Source organism: Sturnus vulgaris, chromosome Z (assembly GCF_052056855.1).
Source record: "Sturnus vulgaris isolate bStuVul1 chromosome Z, bStuVul1.hap1, whole genome shotgun sequence".
In the NCBI taxonomy this organism is placed as follows: domain Eukaryota; kingdom Metazoa; phylum Chordata; class Aves; order Passeriformes; family Sturnidae; genus Sturnus; species Sturnus vulgaris.
The window spans coordinates 4,531,173-4,552,424 of record NC_142283.1 but is presented as its reverse complement, the minus strand read 5'-3'; the positions used below and the strand labels follow the sequence as shown (position 1 = coordinate 4,552,424).

Sequence of the window (21,252 nt, the reverse complement as noted above, 5' to 3'; positions counted from 1 at the left end):
TTTTCTCATTTTAAGACTTTGTAGCTAAAAGGCTTTGAGAGAAAGACATTTCTTTCAGCAGCTCTATCAAAGGCTTCCCCAAAATGAGGAGGTCCAGTTGGTTTTTTCTAGCTCCCAATTCCTGCTTGTACACACCAGGGAAAGTCTCAGCTCTTGCTGTCACACACCTACATGATTCACTAAAGAGGCACTTGGCTGTTTGAGGCTTTTACCCATTAAAGACACAATCAGTGCTTCACTGACACAACCCAGGAGTACAGGGTGTGATGGTTGGTTGTGAATTCACCTCAGGATGAACAAAGACATCAGTCACATGTCAGCAAAGTCTTGTGCTTTTAGGCACAGTTGCCTTCACTCCAGTAGCCAGCTCACTCTTCAGACTCAAAAGCTGTTGGCTAAAAAAACCTTAAATTTGTACAAGAGAGTTTCACAAGTGGTGACTTATGAGCCCTTCCTTTTTCCTCGGTGCCCTTCAATCATTGCTCAGCTCCTCCCAAGGACCTTCTCAAAGGTGCTGGCTCACAAGCCACAGCACACAGCCACAAGCTCCCCACGCCCACAGCAAACTTCAGGACTGAGGATGGAGTAGAACAGGACAGCCATGCTGTTCCCAGGCAGAGCAAAGCAGGAGACAAATCAAGGCAGAGAAGGGAGTGAGGGAATATCACAGTTCTGTAGATCCTGTGCTGGTCCTGCCACATGGACAGTGTGGATCTGGAGTAAACAATGAGAATGAAAACAAGAGAGAGGGAAAAGAGAGAGAGAGGGCCCCATCTGCCCCACCCTGGTGCAGCCTCTTATGTCCAGGAGTCTTTTGACACAGTTTTGTCATGCATGCAGAGCCAGCCCTTTGAGCCCTTCTGCAGGGAATGAGTTGAGAGTGGGGACTGAGCTCAAGTGTCCAGGCAGAGCAGAAAGTTGGCTCAGGACAGTGCTGCTCCAGCCCTGCAGGAGCCTCTCTTCTGATCACAACCTTCCTGTCAAAGCAGTCACAGTGCCTGAGGCAGAGCCTGCTTTGGCCTGGTCCTGCACATTCACATCACAGCTTTTACACCATCAGCAGAGGGCTAAACCTTAATACACAACAGAGAATGTTCAAAATGCACCAAATACCTGAGCAGGTCTTGCTGGAGCATCTCTCTCAGAAGGCCCTGGAGATGTCATCTGGCTGGTGCTGGGGGGATTCTGAGATGGAGCTGATTTTCTGTGAGGATGGTCAAACATTTCAGTTTACAAGACCTAAATATCAACTGTCATAGCTCTTTCCTGACAGACAATACAGAACTTTAGTGTCAAGTCTCAAGGAAACTAAATGAAGCTGAGTTCAGAGAGCTATAGACTGCATATCAGGAAAATGTTCTTGCTCCAGAGGGTGCTGGAGCACAGGTACAGCTCTCCTGGCCAGTGGGCAATGCAGCAGGGCTTCAAGAAGCATTTGGACAATGCCCTTGGGCACAGGGTGTGATTCTTGTGGTGCCCTGTGCAGGGCCAGGAGTTGGACTCCATTACTCAGCGTATTTTAACAATCTAGGCTTCATTTCCCAAGGTGTTTTTCCTGAAAAGTCTCTTTTCTTTCCTTTAAAGACTGAACTTACCTGGAAAGTATTAACTTCAAATTCTCCCTATCGATTTCACTGTAGCCAGGCCAATCAGTCTGAAGGGTTGGAAAGAGATGTTCCTTCAGACTGAAGGAATTATCCTTTAGATTCAGGTTGGCTACCTACAGGCAGACATTGAAGAAAATAAACCTTCATTATGGTTGCTATATGCAAACTACAGAAATCCAGTTGTTGCTAAAGAATTCTTTGTGAGCACCCAACTCAAACTAAACCATGTCCTTTGGTACAGAGATCTATTATTCCTCTATCACATGAGGTATAAGACCTATCAAAGTTTCACCAATTGGAAACAACTGAGTATCTCTATTCATATCTCCCAAGTGTTTCTTTGAAAACAACATTTAGAACTACAGTGTGTAAGGAGAGGTGGTCAGGGCCAGCGTCCCTCCCTCTTCATGTGGCAGAGCCAGGGTTCATTCCAGCAAAGTCCTGTCCTGAGAAGGCAGTGCACATGGCTTGCTCTATTCCTTTGACAATAAATGAGGTTTGTATCTTCCTCCAGTCAAATACAAAATCTACTCAAAAAGCTAAAAGGAGGCAGGAAAACCTCAAAACCAGTAATATTAAAAGTGCTGGTTTACAATTTCATTACCTGACACCTGCTCAGAGTTCCATAGAAGAGCCCACAGGAAAAGTCTCCATCAATTTGACCCTTACAACACATTAAATAACTCATCAACACACCATCACCATCTCTTAAAATTTGGCTTTTTTCTTTCTTTGAAAGCATGGTAAACACTAATGTTTATCTGATGGTCTTTGCTGATGTCTGTCTCCCCCCAGCTTAAAAAAAACATGGTAGAAGTAACAAAGTAACCCAGAATTAGGAATTCATGCCTTAAAAGCAGAACTAAGGTTGTGTTGGAAGGGAAGTAAGTCTGTGAATCCATTTGATAAAAAAATCTGAGCATCCAAAACTGTATCCATTTGAATTATCTTCCCTGGATATTGTTCACAGCTGAAGAGGAAATATTCTGAAGTGATATATTAATATTTGCATCATTCAGCAACAGCCATGAGAAACAGGGAATATTTAAAAAGGGAAAAATTGCTGGAACAAACGGAACAATCTGACCTGCTGGAGGATCTTTCCAAGGGTACCCTTGTCCTTTTGCCTGACTCCATCTCTCTGCAAGCGGGCAAGTAACTCTGGCTTCTTGTACGTCCTCAGAGCAAGTAAATGAATCACCCTGTCCCTGTAGGGTCGGCCATAAACAGCAGTGCAAGGATTCCCTTCACTGTCTGCAGGCTTCATGGGCGTTCTTTTCTTCTTCTCAGGTGCAGGATGTGAAGAGCTTGGTTGGGCCTTTTTGATGTCTGCTTGTTTTCCCAAAGGAAAGGAAAACAGAAAAAGAAATATCATAGGGGAGGTTGGGAGAAGGCAAGCAAGTTGATTGAAAATGATGATGGAATTCTTGGGGAGAGAGCTGAACTTGCATATGCTTGTGAATCCCTTCCAACTCGGCATATTCTCTGATTCTATGGCAAAGCCCAATCCCCAGCTGGTACTGCATGGAGCATGTTGCAAGGGCACCCTGTACCCTGCCAGCAACCAGACCTGTCTCACCTGGGATTCTCAGTGCCAGCCCAAAGCCAAAATGGTCCCAAGTTCCAGCATTAGTAGTCTCACTATGGCCAGACTTTCATTACAGATACTGAATGTTAAATATTTCCTTAGGATCTATGTAAACTATCACCAAGAATAACACAAATCATCATTCACATGTGAAACAGATAAACCCAATGAGAAATTTGTGAGTTTAGTTTTGTCTCTCCAAAAAGCCTCGATGCTGCTGCCTCAACATGCTCTGCACTAAGCTAAGGCAGAGCAAGAGCTGCACTTTCAGTGGCAGGGATGTCCCTGCAGGCAGGTGACTGCAGCCACAGCCAGGTGAGAGCCCGTTTTTCTCAGGGCAGCTGGCTGTGCCTAGTTCAGCTCACTGCTGCAGGCAGCAGCACTGAGTGCCTGGAAGGGGAATCTCCACCTCCTGTGTGCCTGGAGCCAGGCTCCTTGGGGAAACAGTACTCAGAACAAGTTAATAACAAATGGCATCACCTAAGAACATTGTGCTTTGTGGACAATCATGGAATCCATGGGGAAGATCATTACTTTCCTTTCAGTTTCTTTGAAAAGAGCCCAAACTGTAATTGTGTCAACAATTACTTATAATGACCATGAAAAAAATTAAATCAAGCAAATTTTCCATATTGACCTTATGAAATTCTGTGTAGGACTTCCTCACAGTCATTATCGGTCACTTTCCAATTAAGTTTAAAGGATAAGCACAGTGTCTAGGTTCTCCAAATCCAGTTGCAAAACCAACACATTAGCTACCAAGGCAGCAAACTTTGGTGCAGTGGGTGCTCCAAACCAGGACCTCAATGCTCAAACTTCCAACCTGCCAAGCAGTATGGGAACAAGGAAGGACAGGCAGGCTTCCTCAGAGGAAAACAGGCCAATGGCTGAATGCAGTGCCAAGAGATTGCAAGGCTGACCTGAGGGCAAACCACCTACAGCTGAGATCTCTGAACACAACCCCTGTCCCAAGAATGTGCTGAAAAAATGAATTATCAAGTTGAAAATCTTACAGACATTGAGCAAAATATGAAAAGCAACCATACCTCCAAGTGGGTTATGCAATTTGGCAACCTGCACACCTCCAGCGTGTGACGCCTCACTGGTATTTGGCTAAAAGAAAGAAAGAACTGTTTTGTAAAACCTTCAGCCAACACTCCATTCCTGCTGATTCACAAGGCCCTTAATTTTAAACAAGAGCTCGATTTGAAAAGTTTTGCTATCCCATCACTAAAAACAGCTACTCTGACACAATTGTCCCTCTGACAGCAGCCAGATACAAAACTGCTCTGAGACAGCGACCGTCACTTAGCCTCCAATGCAGCCAAGTGTTCAAGGAGCAAGTCATCCTTTCCCAATTGCTGGAATTTATAGGCAAGGGCTGCCCTTGAAATCAAGTGCCTGAGTACAATTGAAGTGGCCAGAGCTCAGCTGACAAACCAGGAGAGAGTGGTTCCCAAACGGATCACAAATTCGGGTCAGCATCGAACCCTGGGATTTATTTGATACTAAGGAAGCACATGCTGGAGTGAGCTCCAAGAAGAATTTCAACAGCAAATGATGAATTTTGACTTTAACAGGCACCAAAACCCTTTCTCTTTTCCTCATCTCTACATGCAATTATTTACATAGGTATGAAATGGAAACAGTTTATCCCAGGTTACTCAGATGTAACAAAATATCCATTGGAGCTCAAAAAATGACTACAATGTCTATCAGCATAAGCATGTTTTTTAACAAAAACAACCTACTGCCATCCAACTGCTTCATTCTGAAGGCAAAATTGTCTGACATTGAAGCTAAAAGCCGTTCATCTGAAATTTGCCTGAACTTTTCTTGAAAGAGGAGACTCACTTGCAAAGATTTGTGAAAGCAGTTTTCCACAGCCTTTTAGAAATCCCACAATATTTTGCTTGTGAGACTGTTCATCCTTCATCCATGTCACTGTCATTTGTACAAAGTGTTGCCTCAACACAATTCCACTAATATTTCTCTTTCAATCATCAGTCCTGGTAGAGCTTAGGACAGGGACTGTACATGAAGGGGAACAGGGAGTCACCTGAACTTCACATCCTTTTATGTCAGCTTAATGAATGAGTTTGCTCTAAAAGCATCCATGCATTTGATAGACGAATGGGGAGAAATCACATAAAGAGCCAAACCCATCAGCTTGGATTACTTATGCAGCTTTTCATTCCTTGATTAGCCTACGTTTTCTCCTCATAATGAATTTAATTATCTTTGTCATTCATTGTTTAATTAATTGTAAGCAGTATATTAACCATGAACAGTGTATTCATCTTGAGCATTGTAATTTTCCAGATTAGAAAGTAGGTAGCTAGGTGTCTTCTGACAATGCACTGTCAGAGTTGGATTGTTAGATCACCAAAACTTTTTGTTTTGCTCAGCTAATCCTGATAACCTTCAATGAACAAAGCCTGAGGGTGTAAAAGGCTGGACACCTGGAATCTAGACTTGGTAGCCCTGCAAGAACATGTTGGAATGACCAGAAGACTAAGAAGAAACTAATAAACTGTCCATTTCAGCCTCAGAGCTCAAAACAACTTGTCTGGGGAAAAGATAATAAACAGACTGAAAAATGTGGACAAATTAGCATGAGAAGGGAGACATCAATATCCAATACAAGAGAGAATACGAATGAATTAATGTGGGGAATGATGTCATTTTAAAAACAATGCACAGGAATTTCTATGTTTATTAAAAATATATCAGTAAGTGGAAAAGCTTTGAAATAGGCATGTATGTGGCTGGAGTTGTCCACTATGCAACTGAGCCAAGAATAAAGTAATGCCTACTCTCAAGACTAAAAATCTACTGTTCCAGGGTTTCATTTAGCCTTACATTTTTGATAACCCTGGTATAAACATGGAACAATGAGAAATCCATGTATTTTGACCAAGAGCCATTTCCAGAGCATGAATTGACTGAATGTCACAGACTGGGGAACCTCTGCCTTCCCCTGTCAGCTCCTCAGTGTCATCCCTGGGAGTCGCTTCCCCCGGGGCGGCTGCCTCAAAGGGGCCCCTGGAGCACCAGTGGGGCCCCAGCCCTGCCCAACTGGTCCCGCAGGGTCAGCAGCACCTGACACCAACACCATGGCCAAGCCCCCAGCCAGTGTCAACCCACAGAGCCCGACACCCGCCCCTCACCTCTTGGTCCTGGCGCCTCTGGGTCACCCTGACGGGCATCGCAGCGGCCTTGGGGGCCCTGCGGGATGCAGTGCGGTTTGGGGCCCTGCGGAACACAGTGCATCGTGCCCAGCCCCGCAGCTCTGCCATCCCGCTCTGCCTCGGGTGTTCCTGCTCCACACAGACACTGATCCTGGAGCAAAACCTGGAAAACGTACAATAGTTGTTAGGAAAATGGCTTCCTTGTGGTTTGGCCTTTCTGGCTTTCAAGGCTCTTCAACAAAAACAGAGATTTTTCCTTGAAACAAGCAGTAGCCAACAAGCTCTAAGTGATGGCCAGGCCTTGCAAAGGCAGGTTACTTGTTGGCTGAATTGCTTTATTAATGTGTAGAGGTTGGAAGGTTTCAGTGACCTCAGACCTAGGCAAGGTTAGCAAGGCTTGGGAAGATGAAGGCACCTGGGATGATGGACACAAAGAATGCAGAATTGATGGGCACGTGGACATTTGGCAGAACCCTAAAGGCAAGGCACAAACTAATAAAGCCAATGCAGCCGCTGTGCTGAACCAGCTCTGGCTGGGTAAAAAGTCATTCCAGCAGAGGCAGGCCATGGCCACCTACTCATGTAAGAAGAAGAGAAAGACTAAGAGTCAAGCTAATTAAGATGAAAAGCGAGATCATTACCCAACAGCAGACAGAATACTAATTAAGAAGAGAATAGGGTAACTGTCAGTCAATGAACACAAATGACTTTGCTGGCTAAAATGTATAAAGACTAAAACGTTCTGGGGCTTGTGGTGCAGGCTTTGTGAATTGACCACTGAGCCTCCCCTTTTCAGCACAGAACTGTAAATATTTACCTCCACTCTGTGCGTGGATCAACCTCTGGAGCAACGAGTGCAAGATCCAACCAATGTGGAGCAGCACTCGCTAAACGCTCTGACACCTCCGCTCTCTCTGCAGCCACGGAAGGGTCTGACTGCTCCTGCCCTGTGCTGGTGACAATGGCCACGGGTCCTTGGAAACGGGGAGCTCCATGTTCCAGGATGGGTGGGATGTCACTGAGGAGCTGGACGGGACACACCCAGGGCAGAGGGAATTCCCAATGGGCACATGTGGGAGAGCCCTGCCCTGTCCCACTACTGACTCAGCTCATTTCCAAGTGCAGAAAGGGGCACTCCAGCCACCCCTGTGTCTGCAGCTGTGCAAACCAGGGTTAATTAAGTGTTTCTGCACAAAAGTGCTGTACTTGGCTGTCTCTGAGGTGAAGGTGCAGCTTAACACCTCTCACTAGGGCAGCAAGGTGCAGCCCTCCCAGCACTGCTCCTTCCTGCCATGGGCTGCTGAGTCTGTGAGGCTTCCAGCAGGCACATGCTCACTCAAACATCATCTCTTTGACAAAAGCCACCTGGACCTTTCCTCATCCCAGTCTCCTAAAAGGAAGCAAGCCAGCAGAATGTCCAGGCCCCCATGGGCTCTGCAGGAGGAGCTGACATGGAAGAGCCAGAGCTGACCCTGAACACAATTACAGGCTGATAGTTGTGCTGACTGCAGGTGGCCACTGAAGTTATTGATACATCTGGAAAAATATTTTATAGTCAACTTCTGATGGTTTTAATTCCATTTTCTCCATTCCCAAGAATACTCCTGATTGCAGTCAGCTGACACCAATAATACTCTTCTTCAGTCATTACAGGGAGAGAGAATAAAAGCATGTCATTGAAAATATGTTGAATATGTCCATCCAAAGCTCATTTATCCATGTCACAAAATCTTGTCTTTGTCTTCAAGACTATGTCCATATCTACCCATGTCTGGTCTCCTGGCTGCCACACACTCAAGACAGTGTAGTTTGGGGAATAGAAAGGAAGGAAACAATTTGTCAAATATTAGAGCCCAGATCTATAAGAGAACTGTGACGTTGTTTGGGAATGACTGGATGGTGTTGATTATGGATCCCCAATTATGGACTATTGGAAAAGCCTTTGAATGAACCATCAAAGGAATCCAAAGAGGTATTACACTGCACTACAGAATGTCCAACAGGCTGTTGGGGGGTGAATTTTTCCCTTTTCTTTCTGTGGAATTTTTCCCACTGTTATGCTAAGTGTTTTGGGCTATACCCAAGCTCAGATAGCTAGTAAGTTTCTCTTGCAGGAGGTGGGGAGAGGGGGAACCTCGGAAAAGGAGAGGTGGGGTAGGGGCCTGCTCTCTGGGGCTCTGGCTCTCTCGCTCGTTTGGCTCGGAGAAGGACGGTTGCTACAAACTCCGCTCTGCCATCCTGACGCCGGCAGCTGCCTCCCTTGGCTGTGGGATCCTGCAACCTCCCTGCTCGGACGCTCTCTCTCTCCTGCATCTCCTGCCTACTTCAGCACATCCTCTTGGAGCATTGGGATCCGTGAGCATCGTCTCCCTTCCGCCCTTCCCATCTGGGACACAGACGCCATTCACCGCAGGGCCCCTCCAGACACGTGGGATCATCGCATCTCCTCCCTGCTCAGCGAGAGCTGGCAGGCAGCGCCAGAACGGAGACTGCACCGCACAGGAAAGGTGTCCACAACCGAGAGAACTGTTCACTGCGTTTGCTGCTCTGTTGCTCTTGATCTCGCAGTTATTGTTGTTTCTCTTGTTACCTATATATATATATCAGTAAAGAACTGTTATTCTTTCCCCCATATGTTCGCCTGAGAGCCCTTTAATTTGTATAAATCATAGTAAAGTGAAGGGAGGGGAGAGGTTATACTCTCCTTTTAAAAAGAAAAGAAAAAAAGAGGCCCCTGTCTCTTTTGGCAGATACCTGTATTTCCAACCAAGACAAGTTCAAAGATGGCTACAGAACGGTACAACTCTGCTGACTCCATAGATAAAGATAGAAATATCCATTTCAGTTCCCACAATCAAGTATATTCCAGGTCACTAAGTCACTAAGTACTGCCTACATATATATATACATATATACATATTTATTTATTTATTTATATACATATATAGTTATATATATTTATATATGTATGTATGTATATGTATGCATGTGTATAAAGAACCAAAGATCAATTGAGTGATCTGAAAATCCACAGAGCAGGAGTTCTACGCTCAGTGGAGTCCCAGAGTTTTTTCAGCAGGCTTTGCAGAGAATTCTTAGCAAATGTGTGGCTCTGCTGTCATCCCAAATCTGAGCTTTCCTCGCCCAACCTGAGTGCATGTGGGGCCTGTGCTGGGCATGGCTGGAGATTTCCATGGCCAAAATCCTCCAGCATCATCACCTGTACATCTGCTCATTGCTTTGGATAGCACAAATCACACAACACCCATCTCAGCTGACAAATGTAATTTCCTGCAGATTGCTACAGCCACACTGCTGATCGACAAATACACGAGACTCGATTTCAGTTGAAAAATGTCATTTATTACAAATTGCTACACCCGCGCTGACAATACAGAACTGTACAAATCTCAGTTAAGGTTCAAAAAAGGAATTTATTACATTACTAAAACAGTGATATGTATATATATACAAATACCACCTTCTGTTAACAAAAACTTGATTTATTGCCAACCTCTACAACAACTCGGTTTACATAAAGATCATTTAGGTGTTTAACAAATTAATTTATTACATATTACTACAAGCGTACAGCCCATATACAAATTCAAAAATACATATTCCCTCTCTAAATAGACAGAAGTATACAGCTATACAACTCCATACACGTTTAAATAGAAGTAAAAAAATACATATATACACATATATAAATACATAAAAAACTATAACGAGATACAGATGTAAATATAGATTAAATATTACATATTATATACAATATAAACAGATCTATAAAACAAACCTATCTATAAATATAAAACTATCACTGTACCAAGCTAAATAACCATATAACTTCATCAATACAAATACACAGCTATACAATTGGATACATATGTCAATAGAATGACATATAGAAATAGATTAATATATAAGAGAAAATATATACCTATGTAAATATGAATATACGTATTTAAAGAGCATCAATAGAAGAAATAGATAGCAACACAACTGTATACATAGGAACTAGAACTAAAAACAGAACAACATACATGTATACTTAGATACATATATACATACATGTAATTACAAACATATATGTTTGTAATCCATAAATATAACACATCCATAAATATAACAACAGACATATAAAAATATTGATATACAAAACAAAGCCCACATATGTAGATATCCATAGAATTATCCCTCTCCATGTGCAAGTCCATTTATCTTGAAAGGGAACGCTGAGCAGAGGGATTCCAGCAGCCCCGTCTTCAAAGCCTCTCCCTCGGTCTCTTCCTCCCACGCAGAGCAGCTCTCCTGGACAGCGACAGCAGACGGGACATCTGGGAAAAAAAGGGAACACGGAGTCAGGATCAGGGCCTTTCCCTCGGCAGCACCTGCACTTCCATCAGGGAAGAGAAAATCTCAGCGCCTCCCCAGGAGGGCTGCAAAGGAAAAGCGGCCGAGCGGGCCAGGGTGTGGTGAGCGCAGCCGCGGCGGGACCGTCCCGCAGCCCCCGGCAGCCCGGCACAGCCGGCACAGCTCCCGGGCCCTGCCGGCACAGCTGCCTTGCCCAAGGACAGCCCCTGTGCCGGCCGGGGCAGCTGCGCTGAGCAGCCCCAGCACGGGCAGGGCCCGCTCCTGCCCCGCCGGGCAGTGCCCACGGCCACAGCCCACGGCACCCTCACCCCCAGCCGGCCTCACCGGCCCTGTGGCCTCACCCAGGCTCCCTGCTCACTGCTCTTGCTCTGGCCTTCAGCTCCTCCCTACTGGCTCCTGTCAGTCCTCCTGCTGTCTTCAAGGTCTTCTCTGCAGCTGTGCCAAAAACGGAGGATCAGGAATTGGTTCCAAGGCCTGGCAGAGCTGCAGTCCCGCACCCCTCTGTGCTCCCTGCTGGCTCCCTCCATCCCCTCAGCCCCGCCATGCTCTCGGCAAACCCCGAGTCCCCTTCAGTTTCTTCAGAGTCCCGCAGTCCTCTCACCCCCCTCAGTCCCTTCTGACCCATCCCATCCCCTTAGACCCCGCCACCCCCCTCAGCCTGTGCCACTTCCCTGTCCCCTCAGTGCCACCATCGCCCTGTGCTGCCCCACACCCCCAGCCCCACCAGCACCTCAAGGTCACCGTCCCTTCAGTGTCACCACCTCCTCAGCGCCCTCAGTCTCACCGTCCCTCAGCAGCTCCTCAGGGGACAGTGCCTGGGGCCACCGGCAGCTCCCAGCGCTCCAGGGACACCCGGGGCTGGAACTGCTGCTCTGCTCCGGCCGCCAGCTCGGACACAGCACAGGGAGAGGGGACAGAGGGGGCACAGGGGGAAAACAAGCAGTGAAAAAGGCATCCGAGGGAGAAAAGAGGTTAAAAAAAGGCCTGGATGTATACAGGTATCAATCTATGTAACTAAACTCCCAGATAGAAATACAACTATGCCTATTTATAAACTTAACTATATAGATATATAAATCTAACTGTACATATCTATAAACACGACTTTAGCAGAGGGATTTTACCTGCCTGATGGTCACAGGCCCTCCCTCTGTCTCTCCCTGCCACACAGGGCAGCCCTCCTGGAGAGGTCCATCAGAATGGATCTGGGAAGCAAAGGGAACACTGAGTCAATATTGGCCCTTGTGCGTGTTTCCCTTGGGCACCAATTGCCCTTCTATCAGGGACTGTTCAAGATGGTCTGAAAGGCAGACTCTCACTTGGAATTTGAAGCCTGCTCTTTTGAGAAAAGGGATCCTTCCACATTTTCAAAACTGTGTAAAGCACTGCAGTACCTCGATAAAGTCTCAGCACTCACAGTGCAAATAGCACCCATGAGAGCTTGAAACAGACAGTCCCAGCTCCCACAAAGAAGCCCAGCCTTGTTCTTTCTCTGTGCTGACAGAGAGACCTCAGTCCCCACTGAAATGGCTGAAGCTGAAGGGTGCTGTGAGCTGAGTTATGAAACCAAATTGGGACACCCGACTTGGTAACACAACTCCCACGAGGTCAGTTTATTCCCTGCTCTCTTGCCACAGCAGAGGACTCCATGTGAGAGCCTCTGGAGGGCAGGGCTCAGGGAGGTTGTGTCTGTGCAGGATTTGAACTAAAGGCACCGGGAAGCACCAACCCTGCAGACAAGAGCTCAACTCTACTCATCTCCCTTCCTGGGAGAGGCAGGCTCAGAGCAGCCGTCTCACACCTCTCTAAACCAATGTGGGCTCTCTCCTTACCAGGCTCCTCAGGCTCTGGGGAACTGTTCCTGCAGCTCTCGGTGCCAGATGAAGCTTCCTCTGCTGCAGCCCTGTTCAGAGCTTCCTTCCCTGAGGACTCAGGGGCAACATTAACATTCCCCTTGAAAGAGAAACAGAAAGAAAGAAACCCAAAGATCACTCACTATTTTCTTGGAATCACATCAGGGATACAGGAACTCTCCTTCTCCACTCCCAGAGGACATGGAGCAAAAGGGGCAACAGTGCCCACACGGTTCCCATGACAAGCATTTTAAACTCAGGATTTGGGTGGCCAAGGTGAAACTGAAGCTCTTACAAAATGATCTTTGAGGCAAAACATGAACACAGAAAATGAGAAGACAACAAGCGAGGAGACGCGCCCTCACATCCTGACCCTGGCTCATCCCACGAGCTGTAAGAAATCAGCCAGCAGAAAGCCAGGGGCCCTCCTTGTTGACAACACGGCTGGCAGCAAGGGCAGAGCTCGCTCCCAGCACTGCCCAGGGCTGTGTGCTGCAAACACACACCAAAAGCACACATCTCATTTCTGGCTGCGAGTGTCACCGCCCCAACCCAACCACTCAGACAATCCATCACCAGGTGGTGCTTTTTGGAGCCCTTTACTGCTGCCCCATATGGATGACATTTATGGACCAGGGTATTTCCAGGATCAAATTTTCCAGTGGCTAAAATCTGTAAATGTAGAGGGTAAAAAAACAAACCAACCCATCTCTTTTGAAATAGCTCATCCATCAAAATCCTAAAGAGTCTAAAGAGGGTTGAGAGCCTGTAATGTTTCCTGTTAGTATGGAATAAAATGCTTTTGAAAACTGCTATGTGTGAGTTTACAGAACACAAAAGACATCCCACTTGACAATAAAACATTAGTAAATCCAAGATATCCCACTCCCCCCTCTGAGTCTGCCTTTCCTCAATCATACATGTACTGCAGCCAGTGGGGTCAGAACATCAATAGAAAGAGAGGCATTCTTTGGCCAACACATATAATAACTGCAGAAAGGCCTTGGCAACACTCCAGGCAAGTCTGGGAAGAGTTAAGAGAAATGGGATTCCTAATCCAAAGACTGAATCTTTCAAACAAAAGGACAGAAAGCTGCAGCTCCAGCCCATCCCCAAACACAGCTCTTGGAGCACCTACATGCATGGCAGGGCTCACACAGCAGCAGCAGCTGCAGCCCAGCCCTTGCTTTGCCTTGGCCCTTCCAACACAAAGAGGCAGAGCCCACATCTGCTGCTGGAACTGAGGCACCTCTCACATGCCCCTCCCTGTCAGGACACTTTGCCTTCAGTGGCATTTTCCAAACACTCTTCTTTCTCAAACATAGCCTGATAGAACCTACAAAGCATCACCACAAATGTCCCTGCACGAGGCATTCTTCCCAGGAAAAGGAGCAACCAAGCGTGGCCAACACAGGCTCACACCTCTCATCGTCACTAAGGTGGGGAGACTTTTTCATCCTCCTTCTTTTAGAAATCCTACTTTCCCAAGAATAATTAGATAACTATAGAATAATGAAACAAATTAACTTCAAGAAGCCTTTGCTTCTCAGCCACGTAACAAGGTTCCAAAGCTCTCAGTTCAGCCTCTTTTATTCCCATCCAATGGGGTTACCTGAGCAGAGGGTGACCTTTGAGGCAGGGATCTCCTGATCTCCCGAATCATTTTTTCTATTTCAAGGCCTAGATCTGCTGCTGGGGATTCATCTTCCACAGGTGCATTCCGTGCTGAGCTGGAGGCCGTCGATGCTGCACAACCAGCACTACCAGGTGGAGCACTGGGGGCTGAAGTGCCTGGTGTGGCTGCAGGAATCCAAACACATTAGTCAGGCTCCACAATGTGGCTTTGCAAAACAGACCTCTATTGCTGCCTGGGATCAAACATGCCAGGAAGAACACAGGAAAACCAGGCAAAGGATCTTTTGGCCTTCTAGGTCCCCCTTCCTAATGGCTTGACAATTTCTGTCTCACAATGACAGAGCAGTGCGGAAAAATACTTTAAGAGGTCACTTCTCATGACCTTTTGGAAAAGCAAGGCTGGAATTCTTTTCCTACCTGGCAGGTGGGAGGCTGGGGGCTGCTGCTCCCTGTGGAGCTGCTGGAAGCTGCAGGGCTCTATCCCGAGCACCTCCCGGTCGGCCGGAGGCAGCTGCTCCCCGCACAGCTCCTGGAAGCGGCTGGGGGGCCCCTCCCGCCCGAGCTGCAGCGGCCGCTCCCCGTGGAGCCCGAGGAAGTGGCAGGGCGGCACCCGGAGCAGCTCCCGCTCGGCGGGCAGCGGCCGCTCCCCGTGGAGCTCCTGGAAGCGGCTCGACCCCTCCCGCCGGGCCGGCAGCGGCCGCTCCCTGTGCAGCAGGTGGAAGCCGCTGGGCGGCCGCGCCCTGGGCAGCGGCTTGAAGCGACTGCGCCCGTCCGGCCCGTCCGGCAGTGGCCGTGCCCTGGGGAGCTGCTGGGAGCCGCGGGGTGGGAGCCTGCGCCCCTCCCGCCCCGCCGCCAGCCGCTGCCTGTTGGCCGCGCTCCGGCGGCGCTGGATGCGGAGCAGGAGGTCGGGGCGGTCGCGGCGAAAACTGGGATTCGTGTAGTGGAGCCAGGCCCCGGCATCGCCCGGCACAGCTGAACCAAGCCAGCCCGGCACCTTGCGGAAGCCGTAGCGGTAGAGCTGGCGCACGAAGCTGCGGAACTGCGTGGCCCTGAAGGTGTGCGGGGCCGGAGCGTGGGCACTGCCCGGGCTGAGCAGCTCCCGCTCGAAGAGGGAGCGGTCGATGAGCAGCCCCTGGCCCCGGCTGTCCCAGCGCACGGAGCGGACGCGGGGGTTGTCCACCAGGCGCCAGAGCTTGGCGGGGAAGGTGCTGGCGTTGAGGCCGGCGGGCAGCGGCCGCTCCGCCATGGCGACGATCGCCGAGTGTCGCCACAACGGCCGCGGCTGCGCCGGCGGCGCGCGGCCTGAGGGGGGCGCTGCGCTCGGCCCCGCTCGCGGCCCCGCGCGGGCCGGACTTGGCGGGGCCGAGCGCGGCAGAGCCGGGGCTGCGGGCCCAGCGCGGGCCGGGCGGCTCCCGGGGCCGGCCGGGCACCGCAGGGCACCGCGGCGCCAGCTGCAAACCCTTTCTCTCTTTCTTTCCCTGCCTGCAGCCATCCTTCTGCCTTCGCAAACCGTCAAGACAAGCGCAGGATCTTTCAGAAACGGGTCCGAATTGAGGAATCCCGTGGGAAACTCTTCCTCTTTGTCCAGTGAAAGCAAAATCACTCTGTGTTCAGCATAGCTGAAGGGAGGAAAAAGATGTTAGATTGAGTGGTTTCAATATTTTGGTTGGGGTTGCAAAGAATTCCCAACTTGAAAGCAGACAAGGTCAAATGGGAGAAGGGGAAATTATTGGGGGTTGAATTGTTCCCTTTTCTTTCTGTGGAATTTTTCCCATTGTTACGGTAAGCATTTGTGGCTACACCTTAGTAGCAATAGTTTTCTCTTGCAGAGGGGTGGGGGATAGGGGGACACCAGAAAAGGAAAGGTGGGACAGGGGTCTGGGGCGGGCTCTGGCTCTCTCGCTTGGCTCGTGGAGTGAGAGGAGGACGCCCTGTGCTCCGATCTGGCATCTTCCCCTCCATCCCAGCGCCGAGAGCCACGTTCCCTGCCCTCGAACACCGCTCTGCTCCTCTCCCACCTCACCCTACTACCTCCAGGCACTCTGCCGAGCACCACGACCGACACCGTGAGGGGGGAGTCTCTCCCCCATCCCTCTCAGCCCTGGGCCGCCGCCATCACTGCAGCCCCTCTTCAACTGCGCGGGACCTGCCCTGCCCCCAGCACCGGGAACTGAGCGCAGGGAGACGGCCTGCGGCCAAAAGGGACTGGAGCTGAGCTACACTGCTCTGTTCTGTTGCCAATTTTTATATCTGTTGTTGTTTTTTCTGCCTTGTTAGATATCAGTAAAGAACTGTTATTCCTATCCCCACATCTCCTGCCTGAAGGCCTCTGATTTGAAACTATAATAATTAGAAGGGAGGGGGTTGCACTCTGCATCTCAGGAAAGGGGTTGTCGCCTTTCCTTAGCTAAAATACCTGTCTTTCAAACCCAGACAAAGAACTGGTGTGTAAGTGAGGAAACAAGGTCAAATGTTCACTGAAATAGAAATATAGTTTAAGTCATTACAAATAAATTACATGCCACTACCATTCATTCAGGCATTTGTGGATTAATAGTCAATTGGATTAGAAGCATTTCAGCATGAAAATTAAAATAATTTGCTTAGTCAAAGTTAGGATATGTTAGGATAATCTTCTTAGACGTTCATGTTACTACAACAGCTTTTTTTAATGAACTCTTATTCTCTTTGGACACTCTACAGCCATCTGAGGAGGGGGAATTAAATGTTGGGGATTCATGTTTAAAGAGCAGTGACAGTGCAGGGTGACATGTGAGGCTGTGTTGGCCATGGGGAGCATGGGGAGGCACAAACCCTTCCTGAAAATGAGGGACGAGCAGGGCTCCTGGTGCTGTGTCACAGCTGAGCCACTCTGCTCTTGAGGCCTTGAGCAAGTGCCAGCCTTTATTCTAAACCTCAGCTCTGGCTCTCAGAGTGGGCAGAGGCTGGCTGAGCACACCCAGCCTGGGTGGCTGCAGCTGGAGGGGACAGCAGGACCCCTGAGGTGCAGTTTGTCCAGCAGCTGACCTCATGTGAAACTGCTCCATTTGGGTTCTTCTTCCAAAATGGGCAGGGTGTTGCTGCTGCTGGGCAAGCAGTGTGTGTTCCCTGAAGTGCCTCTTTCTTTAGGCTGACTCCAGATGGGTCAACATTATTAGCTACTTTATATTCTGTATGGTATTATTAAAGTATTAATTTTCTTTTTCTCACAGTCATCTCTTTGGAAAGATGATTCTTCATTTCAACTCCTTTTCTGGCTTCCCTGTCATACTCCTGTACCACTGGATGGGGTCAGCTGTGTCCTTGAATCTGTGTAGCCACTGGGAAAGGTAATACTTCCCTTTTGGAAGAATAAGTGACATAAATTCCAGTGTAATAATTTTGCTTTGCTTTACTTGGCGTGCTTCAAATTATTGAAGGCTTTTAGCTGAGTTTAAAAACAAGGGAAAAAAATCACTTTACTGCATGGGCAGGTGAGTTAATGGATAAGTAAAGAGAACATTTAACAGTGGGCTGTGTGATGGGTTGACTTAGGAAGAAGAAACTCAGAGAGAAGTTCTATCTAAGGCAATTTCCTCTGTGGGGCTTGGGACACCTGCAACAGCCAATGAGAGAAAGTTAGTTCTCTCTGTGAACACACATTTTGAAGGAGGTAATCTGGAACTGAGTCTCTTTGTCTTTCCTGTAGCTCAGCAGGTGACACCAACCCGAGCTTCCCTCCCCCATGCGGGGGGGAGGCTCAGGGGGCCACTTGGGCCTCGTTTGCCAATGAGGGGGACCCGATGGCCAGGAGGAGAAAAAGTTGTGTGATGAGACCTTCACAGCTTCCTCCTCCACGGGCCTGTGGCTCTGGCATGGGGGGGAGGCGACTCTTGCTGCTGCCGGCCGGGCCGGGCCTGCCCGGGTGGCCATGGGCAGGGTGGGGCTGCAGCCCAGCCCCAGAAAGGCTGAGTGACACCTCAGCCACCCTCACCCAGCACGGCCTGGGCCTGGCACAACTCTTGGAGTTGTGTTAAACTTTAACTCTTTACTGCTCAGATAAGATTTGCAAAACCTCCGGCCTTCCTTTGAATATGAAAGGGAATAAGAAGATTTCTGAAGTCAGTAACATAAGAGCTAAGTTTTTTTAGATGGAAGAAGAATGAGAAGATGCTGAAATGGCTGAAAATCTTTTTGTAAATTGTAGGGATGAAGTGATGTACTGAATATTCCTATAAACCATGGAGAAAGACATGGGGGGATGGAGATGTTCCATCTGATAGATGATTTGACCAAAAAGTACCTGTGTTAAGAATCTTTTCCCTCGAGGAAAGAAGGGGATCTCGGTTTTCTGAGGATGAAGCATGAAGAGAAAGAAAAGAGATAAAGAAAACCTTTGCTATGGAACATTTCATTCTTAAAAGTAATACCCCATGAAATAAACATGGCCCACATCTACAGCTTTGGGAAGGCTGTGGAGTTGGGAGGAGCGTCACGATTGCAGGTCAGGGTGCATGCAAATCATGAAAATGAAACCACGAGAGGACTGTTTTCTTCCTTCTTGTGGAAAAATCCCTACAGCTTTCATCAAAAAGAGGCTTCTCTCTCCGGAAGTGAATTGAAAAAGACTAAATTAGGGACTGACCAAAATCCTTGCTATATGTTTTTTTTGTTGTTATGAAGGTTTGGAAAGGGAAGGAAGCAGTAGTCTGAAGAAAATCTTATTCTAAATTTGGGGTTTTTTTTCCTTCTCTTTGTTTGTGTAGTTAATAAATTTCTTTTTTATACTCTCTTAAGTTTTAGGCCTGCCTTGCTCTTTTGCTCCTGGTTCCATCCCACAACAGAAAAATGAGTTTATTTAGATTAGCAAATCAAAACGAAGACACTGCTTTTTCAGATGAGCAAGACTCTCATCCAGGCAAACAGATTGCACTTAGTAATAAGTAATCATTTGGCAGGAACTCTGTTGATTTCTAGTAACAGCTGGAGGCCTTCATCACCACAGGATGTTTTGGCTTTCCCATACTTTATTGGGTTTTGGCAGCAAATACCATTGCCCTTGCCATCTTATCTAGAAGTACCATGGCTGGGCAAAAACTGTCTAGTGGCCCATATTCCAAAGGCAGTTTGGTCTGGAGTTTGTGAATGAAGGAGACCCTTATCCAATTCCAAACCACATTAAAAAAATCATGAAAGAGAACTTCTCATATTTAACAAACAACTGACAATCAAGAAGTGAATGTAGAGCTTATTCACACAGTGAAAAGGAAGGGAATCTTCCAAGGGGGTTGTGGTTAATAGAGTTTATATTCTGGCTCCCACTCATAGCTGGCACTGGAGAAAGCCATGTCCTGGTAGTGTCAGTATCTTCTGTCTGCCATAAATTATTTTGCTGCAACAATCAGAGGCATCAGGCTACACAGAGGCTCAACTGATGTTAGGAACAGGAGCTGCTCCAAGGAGAAAAGAAGAAATGCACTTTTACTTCCCAAACCCATCTTCCCACAGACTCAAGCAGGATTCCTCTGAAATATGCAGAAATAGGGCTGAGAAGACCATCTGAACCTATGTGTTCATGGCCAGGACCATGCTGATGCCATTTAGGTTTTTCCTTTTTTTCTTTTATATGCCCTCTGTATTCTTCACACATGTATTTGTAGCTCTGGGGCCTATTGTATTAGTGACTAGTTTTCCCAGTACCTTCCCAAGGCATTTCCCTAAGCAGGAAGACAAAAAATTACAGAGCTCCAAACTCCAGGGGGTACAAGGCCCCAGTGCTATCTTGGTTCTTCCTGGGGACCAAGGTTGAGAAAATTCTTTGAGGAACCTTTTCCTGGACAAAGCCAGTGCTGAAAGGGGGGACTCCAGAGAAGGAACTTGACCTGGGGGGGAATTGCATAACCACTTGTCCTCCTAACAGGTGCTTTTTATCAATTATGCTAATTTCCTATAACCTATAATATGTACTCATCCCTGGAGGGAGTGGGCTTTAGTGGACATCTTTATGTAACTGCTCATGAAAACTTTCAAATAAAAATCCACTTTTATATTACCTCCTTACTATTAGTATCTCAACTTTGGTTTTCACATTGGGAAAAAGAAACATAGCCATCACAGGCAAACGTGGCCCATAATGCCACTAACCCATTCGTCAAGGTGTCTTCAGTTTGCTGGGACTTCCACTCTGCTAGTTTTGTGGGAATGCTGCTGGCTGTCCAAGAGCTTTGTTCTTTTCAGGAAACTCTAGATACTTGCTTAGGTTCCTCTTTCCTGCAGACACAGCCTATTGTAGCTGTTGAAAAAGATGAGGGGCACAAACCATTCCTCAGGAAACGCCAACAAGTCTAAGAAATGCTGATTCCAGTAGGGCTTTGGCCCTTGTTCTGCCAATTGACAGGGCCCTTGGCGGGAGTGCTTTGCTCAGGGCCCAGCAATCAGTGCACACGCATCTCTCCTTGCCCTTCACCTTCCAGTTACCACAGTGCTGTTGCCTGAGCCTGTGAGGCAGAAACTGGCTCCACCTGCACATCCTCACAGAAGAGAGTGAAGTGTTGGGAAGGATGAATTAGGGAAATCTTATAAATAATGAAGCTGTTGGAGATTGTTTTTTTACACTTCAAGGACAGAAGTCTAGCCTGTTAGGGACTACATGTAGTTATTCTGTGAGCTGTGGCTTTAATGGTTTTGTAAGGATGGAGTCCGTAGTATATGAAAGTAGAACAGATAGATTTAACTCACTCTTCCATAGGAGAATAGGTAGTCCCAATTTTCATTATAAAACTTGTTTCTAAGAGGCCCTTTAGTGTTGTCACTGTGTAACTATTTTGCAGCTACCTTTTGTTTAGGGAATTGAACTACCCTACTGTAGTTGCTTGCATGCTTTTAAGTAATATTTGATTAACCGTGTTTGAAAAATTAATAAAAGGTGAAAAATTTCTCAAATTGCCTGAAATGTGTCATTCTTTGTATTTAACCCTCTGCATCTTAGAGGATGTCTTTCCTATACCCCTACCTGAAATAAT

The 21,252-nt window shown here is 47.5% G+C and overlaps 1 protein-coding gene across 1 annotated transcript; it reads right to left on the bottom strand.

Annotated features, from left to right (window-relative positions):
* Window positions 1–11,369: 11,369 nt before the first annotated feature.
* LOC148219595 (uncharacterized) lies at window positions 11,370–15,497 on the bottom strand. Its single transcript, XM_088155854.1, has 4 exons — window positions 14,669–15,497; window positions 14,229–14,416; window positions 12,596–12,716; window positions 11,370–11,968 (listed from the first exon to the last, which is right to left on the bottom strand). Exons 1-4 carry the CDS (start codon window positions 15,495–15,497, stop codon window positions 11,958–11,960), a joined length of 1,149 nt encoding a protein of 382 aa, XP_088011980.1. The 3' UTR covers window positions 11,370–11,957.
* Between the last annotated feature and the right edge of the window lie 5,755 nt (window positions 15,498–21,252).